At 24.3% G+C, this 11,068-nt stretch overlaps 1 protein-coding gene across 3 annotated transcripts in view; it reads right to left on the bottom strand.

The window, feature by feature from the left end:
* Positions 1-263: 263 nt before the first annotated feature.
* The window catches only part of LOC122501267, an 81,271-nt gene continuing 70,466 nt past the window's right edge, over positions 264-11,068 (bottom strand). Inside the window, exons 3-4 of one of the 3 annotated variants that reach the window (XM_043610602.1) lie at positions 671-711; positions 295-356 (exon numbers count right to left, since the gene is read on the bottom strand). In XM_043610602.1, coding sequence (XP_043466537.1) covers positions 677-711 — 35 coding nt within the window. In that variant the 3' untranslated portion in view covers positions 295-356; positions 671-676. Of the gene's footprint in view, positions 357-670; positions 712-7,397; positions 7,528-11,068 lie in introns of those variants that run through there. The other 2 variants (XM_043610603.1, XM_043610601.1) reach the window with 2 other exon arrangements.

Genomic DNA, 11,068 nt, shown 5'->3' with positions numbered 1-11,068 from the left:
CATGTTACTTAACAGCTGGGCATTCATCGACGCATGCGCATATAACATCCTAGACCAAATCTAGACGGTCTTAATAACACCGTACTAGACGGACATATTTGACTTAGATTTTTTCTAATAAGCCAATCTGTTAAGTCACTGATTCGGGACTTGATGGACCGTCTAGAATTAGACGGACTTGATGATTGCTAATCGGGAAATCATTGGACTCTAGACTGCCACAATATTTTTCCACACGGGTTTCTGGTGTTATTTTAATCTCAGAGGGATTAAACTGTTGCAGTAGATTATTTTCATCCATTCTGGTGTTATTTTAACACCTCACGTTTTACCGTGAATTCACATTCCTGGAGTATCTATAAAAGAGGGAGAAATTATGGACATTTCCTTAAACGTGCACAATTTTTTTGCAGATTCTGTAAATATTCCTGAGTAACAAAAAAAAAAAAATTATAAACAGTAATTATTGTTCATAATAATATACAGCAGTTGACTTTACAGTGCGTGAAAAAATAGATAAAGTAGAAAAATTATTCGACGTGAAATATCAAGTTATAATAATTGAATTATATATGGAAGTTACAGTTTCGCACTTTAGAAATTGGAAACGCGTTGATTAAATTTGCGATATGATTTGCTGAAATTCAAATTACAATTACATCATACTTACGCAGAGCTATATGTTATATAGACCGTGCGTATTGTTGCTTTCTGCAAATCGTAACACTATGTTACATTATATGTATGGTTCACACTTTGAGTTTGAAAATGATGCAGTAATGAGATGCATTGAGTGGCAGCATATCAACGTGTGTTAGTCCGTATGAAAGGATGTCAAACTTAATAGAAAGTAGTTCTAATCTCTAAAGTAACGCACTCCAAATCCGTAATATTACATTTCAGTAATGAGATTTGCAAATAACTGTATCATATTCTTTCTCAATAAAAATTTACTATTTTTATTTTTTCTTGAAAATCAATATACACGATTGTAGACAATTTTTCGAAATTATTTCCTTATGAAAATTGAGAATTTTCTACAAAAATATTAAGAAACGGGAATACCTAATGTTTTTCTTCCCAAAAGAAAAAAATTAGTAAACAATATTGTTATTGTGAAATAAAAATTATGCATAAAATGGATATATTTCATACTCGTTAATCAAAATTTTTTAACAATTTTTTAGTATTTTTTATAAATAAAAAGGAGATTAATTTGCATAATAATTTAGATCAGTCAAACGAAATTTGTTACAAAAAAAGCATATAAAAACAAAATGGGAATATTTTTTATTTGTTAATCATAATTTTTTTCAAAATTTTCTAATTTCTAATATTATTTTATTATAAATCATGAAAAAATGAAAATAATAATAATAACAATGAAATATGTTCCTGTGTGAAACATTCCCAGAATTATGAACCAATTCCCGTTTCGTTATTAAAACAGAAATTTTATTGATTACCAAAAATTCTTCAAATGTAAATTTGTTTCGAAAAACTGATATTTTCTTCCGCGAAGAAAAATCTTTAATACGTATGTGTGTATCTATGTGTGTGAGAGAGAAATTTCTTTTCCGAAAAGATAGAAGACAAATGTCAGATATAGTGAAGATATATAAAAAGAAAGACAATAATGGTATGTGACATTTTTTTTCTTCTTTTTCTCATGGACAACGACGGGACGTCTTTACCCTGTTGCGACAAGGCACAAACGCCACTTTGTCTGCCGACACCTCTCTCGTTGCCCACACACACCAAACACACTCACTCGCACATACATTTATATATGTATGTATATCAAGACTTTTGGATGCTGCTCACGGTCCATCACACCGGGTGGTTTTGACCCCGGTGTCCAGGAGCTGTTTTCAGAGATGTTATCTTCCTCGCAAGGTGGGCGTAGAAAATAATTCCGAAGAATATGAGTGAGAGGGAGGGAGATAAAAGGAGAGGGGATGAGAAATAAAGGAATCTTCCAATTCATCCGTCCGCATGGTTTTTTCAGAGAATGGACCACATAAGGAAGAGATGGAATTTAGAATAATCGTGAGCGCATGTCTTGATAGAAATGTATAGAAAATAGAAATAGTTACTTATACAATTCTAATTATAAAAAAAACTTTTTTTCTTCTCTTATCAGGGTTGACACAGGTCAAGGAATTTAGGGAACTATAATATAATTATTATATATAAATTATTTAATGAATAATTTTACTTAAATATTGAAGAATTAATTGAATTTTAAAAGAGTTTCAATTATTTTCTAAAATTTTCCCCAATTCAATGATTTTCAATGTCTACTATTTTACTAAAGTTTACCAAAAGAATTTAATTACCTATATAGTTAAAAGAAATTTTAGTAAAATCGTACATTAACATTTTCATAAATAATAAACATTTCACAAGAATTCTATTATTCACAAATCTTTTATAAATTTCTTCGTAATAATATAATTATTTTCATAAATAATAAAATTCTGCTGAAGAATTCAATTATGTTTAAAAATAATAAAACTCATCCGAATAATCAAATTAGATTTCATACAATTTTAATTTAATTCCTCGAAAAATGTAATTATTCTTAAAAATTTCATTAAAATCCGTCGAAAGAATTCAATTATTTAACAATTTTTTGATAAAATTCTTTATAAAAATTTTTTGAATTAAATTTTGTGTAATTATATTAATAATTTATGTTCATAATTTTTTAAAAATTTTAAAAAAAAAAATTATTATTTTTTTTTTTTTTTTTTTTTTTTTTTTTTTATTATTATTTTTTTTTTTTACTTAATTAATTTTTTTTTTTTTTTTTTCTACGCAAACCTTTAGTTATTTTCGTAAATAATAAAAATATTTCACAAGAATTCAATTATTTATAAAATTTTTTAAAACTTCTTAGCAAGAATTTAATTATTATCATAAATAATAAAATTCTTTTTAAGAATTCAATTATTTTAATACTTAATAAAACTTGTTGCAGAATTTCAATTATTTTTCATGCAATTTTAATCGAATTTCTCGAAAAAAGTAATTATTCTCGTACAATTTTTTAATAAAAAATGATTAAAAAATGATTTTTAGTTAAAATTTGAAATTATAATTGAATATTAAAATTATTATAGTGTGAATTTTTAGAAATAATTGAATTATGAAAAGGTGGCAAATTAGAATCTTTGAAAATCTTAATTTTTCGTACTTTTAACTAACAAGCCTAGTAGAATAATTTTTTTTCCTTTTTTAAAAATTATTTCAAGTTATATTAATTTCTAAATATTTAATTGAAGAATTTTGGAATACATATATTCGAAATTTCGTAAAATTGAGTTGTAAACAAATGAATATGAAAATGCTCAAGGAACTTTTGCAAAAATTATTAAAAATAATTGATAAATTCAATTCCTTCGAAGAGTTTTAATACAATTTTTGAAAATAATTTGATTTTTCGAAGAATTTACTTAAAATTGTATTAAAAATAATTGAAATCTTGTGAAGAATTTTATTATTCAGGAGAATAATTGAATTCTTGCAACAAATTTTATTAATTTTTTTTTAAATAATTGATTTCTGTAAAGAATTTTATTATTTATGAAAATAATTGAATTCTTGCAAAAAATTTTAAAAATAATTACATTTTTCGAGAAATTTATTTAAAATTGTATTATAAAAATAATTAAAATCCTATGAATATTTTATTATTTATGAAAATAATTGAAATCTTGCAACGAATTTTATTTCATTTTTTTTTAAATAATTGAATTCATGTGGAAAATTTTATTACTTATTAAAATAATTGAATTCTTGCGAAGGAATTTATTAAAATTTTTGTAAATAATTGAAACCCTCCGAAAAATTTTACTTTTTATGAAGATAATTGAATTTTTAGGGAGAATTTTATTAAAATTTTTGAATATAATTGAAATTCTTAAAAAAATTGTATTATTTATGAAAATAATTGAATTCTTGCGAAGGAATTTATTAAAATTTTTGTAAATGATTGAAACCCTCCGAAGAATTTTACTTTTTATGAAGATAATTGAATTTTTAGGGAGAATTTTATTAAAATTTTTGAATATAATTGAAATTCTTTAAAAAATTTTATTATTTATGAAAATAATTGAATTCTTGCGAAGGAATTTATTAAAAATTTTTTAAATAATTTAATTTGTTTTTGAAAAATTTTATGGAAATTTAAATTATCATAAAACAGGAAGAAATCGATCGATTTTTTTCTGTTTTATAATAATATTTTTCATGATTAATTTAATTAAAAAAATTATAAATAATTTAGAAATTAGTTAAAGATAATTTTCAAAAATATGTTTGGATCAATAATTTTATAATAAGAAATGAAGTTTTCGTCAAATATTGTATTATATAAGTCCTTAGTGTTTCTCTGTGCTGAAATTTTTTATGACTCGCTATATATAAAATGCTTTTGTCTTGCAAATTCAGTTACACACAGACTGATCGAATTGTCCGCGTGTTTTATTATATTATGCGGCTAAGCGCGAGGAGTTGAATGAATTGAGAGAGAGAGAGAGTGAGAGAGGAGTGAGTTTTTTTGATGAAACCGGTCGTAACTTATGTGCAAAATAAAAGAATATTTTGCAAATAATGCTTATTTATCATCTTGCTTTTTGAGTGTCGTAAAGTTGAGCACCGGTTTTCAGCATTAGTAAACAAACAAGAGCATAAAAGACACGAAAGTGATTCCATCTGATCAAAAAGACGTCCAGCAGAGCGACTTACCGCATAGCAGTTTATTGTCCGCGTGTTATATATATACGTGTGTAGATGTATATAATAATATAAAAGTGCGTTTGTTCCGGATAGAGATCTTTGACGAGGTACATGTGATACAGATCCCCAGAGAGACACCTATCGCTATAATATAGACTCGTTTCTCATCTCCTTGAATCGGATTAGAAATTCCTTCTCTATATTAAAAATACGTTTAAATCTCGTATATTGAGAGTGAATAACTTCATATTCCAAAGATTTATCTTTACAACTAACAACTGTAAGAGAGAGATCATATAAAACTTAATAGTATGTCTATGCAGTTTTTCGTTTTAGTTACAACTATTATCCTTTTAATAGAAATGTCGCAGGGAATTTTATAAACCTTGAAAAAACCTGGAAAAGTCAGGGAATTTTGATCGAAATCCTGGAAAATTGTCGTTTTCTACAGTTATTGTGTTTATTCTTGAAAATTTAATTTCATTTAAATATTTCAAAATTAATTCAATTTCAAAAGAATTGCGTTTACAATTTTCAAAATTAGATGAACTTCAAAAGATTTTGATATTTAAAATTTTGTAAAATTTAAATTTTAAATGGATTTAATTAGAAATATTAAAAAACTTAGAATTAAAAAAAATTTAAAACTAGAATTCTTCGGAAATTAGTTAAATTTTTTAATATATATGATTATTAAAAATAATGGATTTATAGAAGAATTTTAGTTAAAAACACTAAAACAAATTGAATTTTTAAACAATTACAAATTACTGCAGAAATTCAATTATATTTTTAAAAGTATAGTAAAATTCTTCTCAAAAATTCAATTATTTTCAAAAATTTTAATAAAATTCTTGGCAAAATTTTAATTATTTCAAAAAACTTTCCTCAATTCAATGATTTTTAATATCTACTATACTTTAATAAAGATTCTTAAAAGAATTCAATTAGTTAAAAAAATTTTTAATAAAATTCTACGCAAACATTTAATTATTTTCATAAATAATTAAATTCAATGCTGAATTTCAATTATTTTTAATACAATTTGAATAGAGTTACTCGAAAAAAGTTATTATTCTTAAAAATTTTATTAAAATTTATCAGAGAAATTCAATTATTTGAAAAACGTTTGCTACAATTTATTTATTAGAATTTAAGAATTATTTTCAATACATTTTTAATTAAATTTCTATAAAAGAATAAAATTATTTTCAAAAATTTTAATGAAATTCTTTGCGTAACAATTCAATTTTTTTCAAAATAATTTTAATATAATTCTTCGCAGAAATCCAATTATTTTTAAAAATTTACAAAAATTCTCGTCAAAATTTCAATTATCTTTATAAATAATAATATTTTTCTCCGAAATTCAATTATTTTCAAAATTTGTAATAAAATTCTTGTCAGAATTTCAATTATTTTTTATATACTTTTCATCAAATTTCTGGAAAAATGTAATTATTCTTAAAAATTTTATTAAAATTTGTTAAGAGAATTCAATTATTTAAAAATAAATATTAGTAAAATTCGTCTCAAGAATTCAATTATTTTAAAAAATTTTTGATAAAATTCTATACTCAAACATTTAATTATTTTCGTAAATAGTAAAAATTGCACAGGAATTCAACTATTTTCATAAATAATAAAACTCAATGCAAAATTTCAAATATTTTATATAAAATTTTAATCAAATTCCTGGAAATATGTAAAATTCTTAAAAATTTTATTAAAATTCGTCAAAAGAATTCTATTATTTAAAAAGAAATTTTAGTAAAATTCGTCTCAAAAATTTAATTATTTTCAAAAGTAATATAATTCTTCGCAAAAATCCAATTATGTTCGAAAATTTAGAAAAATTCTCGTCAAAATTTCAATTATATCTTTATAAATAATAAAATTTATCTCCGGAATTCAATGTTTTTCAAAAATTTTAATAAAATTCTTGGTAGAATTTCAATTATTTTTAATACAATTTTCATCAAATTTCTCGAAAATGTAATGATTCTTAAAAATTTTATCAAAATTTTTCCAGAGAATTCAATTATTTAAAAACTTGTTGATAAAATTCTTTATGATAATTCAATGTTAAGAAACATTCAAATGTTTAATAAAATATTTATTTTTATAGTTAAATAATTGAATCCTCGTATAATTTTCTAATAAATATTGATTTAAAAATTAATTTCAAATTAAATTAATTGAAAATTTGAACTTTTCATACTTTTAATTAGGAATTCTATAGAATTAATTTTTCTCAATAAAAGTTGAATGGAATTTCTTTTAATTATTTGAAGTTTTTAATTTCTAATATATTTAATTAAAGAATGTCAGAATAATCGAAATTTCGTAAAATTAAATTGTAATCAAAAGAATTTGAAAATTCACAAAGAACTTTTTGAAAAGTTATTAAAAAAATTGACTTAAAGAAGAATTTTAGTTGAAAATTCTAGAAATGAATCTAGAAACGAATCACTCCGAGTAGAAGACTCGGAGTGATCGATATCTTTATGTTTTATAATAATATTCTTATATGTTATTAAATTTCAAATTTTTGAATATCTTAATTTCTATAAAAAAAATAATGATAAAAAATTAAATATTTATTTAAAAATGAAGTTATTGATGTTTTCGAATAATTTTCGTTTTTAATACCTGGAAAAATTCAGTTTTTTATCCTGGAAAACCTGGAAAAGTTCCAATTTGTCCCACCTGGGTCGGGATTCGAACACATGTCACGACACGCACTTAGACTGTGCCTTACGCCCCACGGCCAAATCACTGCGCCTAAGAACCGAAAATCATCTCTTCAGATTATTTCCAATTTCTTATCGATTTCTATAATAAAAAATATTATTTAACAAGGAAATTTTTAATTTTAATAACAAGAAGGTTTTTAATAACAAGAAAAGCTAAAATTACACTAAAAGGCAAGAAATTAATTAAAATTTCTTGCCTTTAATGTAATTTTTGCTTTTCTTTTTAAAAGCCGAATAATGTCGTATTTTCTGAAGAAATTAGAGAAGAAATTTAAAGAAACACGAAAAATGACAGTTATTGGTTGTGTGGAGATATTTTTTTTTCTGCAATACTCAATATATGTTAAAATGTAGAAAAACCACTGCCGGCTGCTGGCGAATGACATATTTATCGGTTTCTAAATTACGCATAGCAGGGGCTGTAGTTACGTCTTGTTTCGGCGCCTTGGAACATTGTGGTCACGTCGGTAATGGGCTGTTGGACCATAAATAAATGGCGTCTCGCATCTTGTCTTGTCCCATCGTTTTCTTATATACTTTGGCATCCAACCGTGTTTTGAAGAAAACAAAACGAGAGAGAAAGAAGAATGGCTCGTTTAGCATGCACGCATTCGCCTTTACTCGTCGACACGAGTCACCGGATACTTTCGATGATCGCTTTAGCATTTTAAAAGCATTCCTTGAGCCCATATAGATTTTTTCGCGCGATATATACACTATCCCGAGGCAAACGAGATCGCAACCTTTAAGCAGTCAAAGCTCGTAAAAGGGTTACACACAGCTTCCGATTTCCGATAAGCTGTCATGCTTTTTCTAATCTCGTTTACTAAATATCCCATTCCTTTTCATTCTTCTTAATACTCTCTCTCTCTCTCTCTCTTACAATCCATCAATCTCTCCGGGGGTATTACCTTTTTCTCTTCTTATATCGCTTATTTCTTATTTGCCTCTACAATGTAGTTACAAAATTTACATTCAGATTTAATTTTTTTTCTCTCTGTCTGTCAATAGAGAAATTGTTTGGTAATTGAAAATTGTGTTTCGCAACAAAAGCAAATATTCTTTATAGAAGTGGGCTTTATTGAAATTTTTTTTTCTCATTTCCGTGCGCCCGCGTGTTGTTCGGAGACGGAAATAATTTTATCTAAACAAGACTGGAAATTAAAGAATATAATCAAAAAAGGCGGATCGTTGTTATTAGCGAGACAAATGACAGCAACATTCGACATATAAAGCTTCACCTGTCAAGAGTTATAATAATGAAACAATTCCGTAGGCGCCGAGGCGCACAATGTCCAATCTTTTCGCAGGTCTTTTCGCCCACCCGTCGAGACACTATCATCGTTTTCGTCTCGCGAGTTATTTTTTTTTCTTTTATATATATATATATATATATATATATATATATATATATATATATATATATATATTGTATTATATTTTCATTGCATTCCATTGCCTATGAAGAAATTATGCAAATTATCCTTTCTCGCTATAATCGAAAATGGAAAAAGTATTTTGAAAATTGTTTGATCTCTTCTACAATAATATTACATTGTATATTTTATTATAAAATAAATAAGAAGAATAAATAAATTAAAAAATGAGAATGTAATATTAACAATAAATTTTACTAAATAATAAATAAAAACTGAGTTCTAGCCTCTGAGCGTTGGGGGGAATCGAACCACTGTCCCTAAAAATAAGTCTAAACTTGTCTCACTAATTCACGTGCCTTAACGACTACGACCATCGACAATTAAATAATAAATAAATTAAAATTTATCATTTCATTCAGAAATTAAAATTGAATCAATGCACTGACTAATTTAATTCATCAATTTAACAAACTTCAGGGTTGCCACAGGTCAGGGAAAAGTCAGAGATTTTTATTAAAAGTACTGGAAAAAAAGAAAATTTTGAATTTATAAGAAAATTCTGAATTTTGGTGTCTTTTCTGTTATAGCATCATAATCTATGAAATTGCAAAAAATTCAAATACAAACCCTTCAATTTTTTCTATTTCTAATAATAATTTCTTTTTAAATAACTTAATTCTTGAATAACTATCATAAAACTATTACTTATAAATTATTTAATGAATAATTTTACTTCAAAATTTCAAAATTAATTTGATTTCAAAAGAGTTGCGTTTACAATCTTCATAAATAGATTAACTTCAAAGGTTTCAATTTGAAATTTTAGTAAATATTAATTTTTAATGAATTTAAATAGAAATTTTAAGAACAACTGATTACAGAAAATCAATTATTTTCAAAAGTGATAAACTTCTTCGCATAAATTCAATTATTTTAATATATATAACATTTCCGGAAATTTTAATATACTTCGTATTTTTTGAAAAATTTGGATTTTTCTCAAAAAAATGGAATATTTTGACATTTAGACAAACGTAGAGAGCAAACTTCTAAACGGAAGTGTAAAATATTCTATAATATCATTGATTGGGTTAAAATCTCGATATATATTTCAGGAAATTTTAATACACTTCGTATTTTTTGAAAAATTTTGATTTTTCTAAAAAAAATAAAATTTAATTAAATTTAGACAAACGTAGAGACTAAACTTTTTAATTTATTAAAATTTCCTGCAATATATATCAAGATTATACTCCAATCAATAATATTCTAGAATATTTTACAAATCTGTTAAGTAATTTAGTCTCTACGTTTGTCTAAATGTCGAAAAATTCAATTTTTTATAGAAAAATCAAAATATTTTAATAAATACAAAGTCTATTAAAATTTCCTGCAATATATATCCAGATTCTAATCCAAACAATAATATTCTAGAATATTTTACATATCCGTTTTGAAGTTTAGTCTCTGCGTTTGTCTAAATATCAAAAAATTTTATTTTTTTTTACAAAAATCCAAATATTGAAATATTTATATTTTTCTCTAAAAAATTGGATTTGACATCTAGATAAATGTAGAGCCTGAACTACTTAACAGTTTTATAAAAGACCCTAGAATTTAATTATGATGCAAAAAGTATTTCAATCCCAACAAAAACATCTTTGATGCAAAAATTTCCGCCAAGTAAAAATTTTGGAAATGTCAAAATAATTAGTGAAATAAAAGTTTACCAAGTAAAATTTGTAACGAATGTATTCAATTGTATTCAATTGTAACAAATGTAGAATTTAATTTAATTATTAACATAATCAGCTAATGAAATCCAATTGTTCGTCTTAATAAAAAATTTCTATTTGAAGCAATTTTAAGATCTTGGCGTCAATACTTTCATTAATTATAAGTTAGAAACATTATTGACGCCAAGATCTTAAAATTGCTTCAAATAGAAATTTTTTATTAAGACGAACAATTGGATTTCATTAGCTGATTATGTTAATAATTAAATTAAATTCTACATTTGTTACAATTGAATACAATTGAATACATTCGTTACAAATTTTACTTGGTAAACTTTTATTTCACTAATTATTTCGACATTTCCAAAATTTTTACTTGGCGGAAATTTTTGCATCAAAGATGTTTTTGTTGGGATCAATTATTTTCATAAATAATAAAATTTTTCTTGAGAAT

Source organism: Leptopilina heterotoma, unplaced genomic scaffold (assembly GCF_015476425.1).
Source record: "Leptopilina heterotoma isolate Lh14 unplaced genomic scaffold, ASM1547642v1 Lhet_206, whole genome shotgun sequence".
NCBI classification, from domain to species: domain Eukaryota; kingdom Metazoa; phylum Arthropoda; class Insecta; order Hymenoptera; family Figitidae; genus Leptopilina; species Leptopilina heterotoma.
The sequence above is the reverse complement of the archived record's forward strand: the minus strand, read 5'-3'. Positions and strand labels throughout refer to the sequence as shown.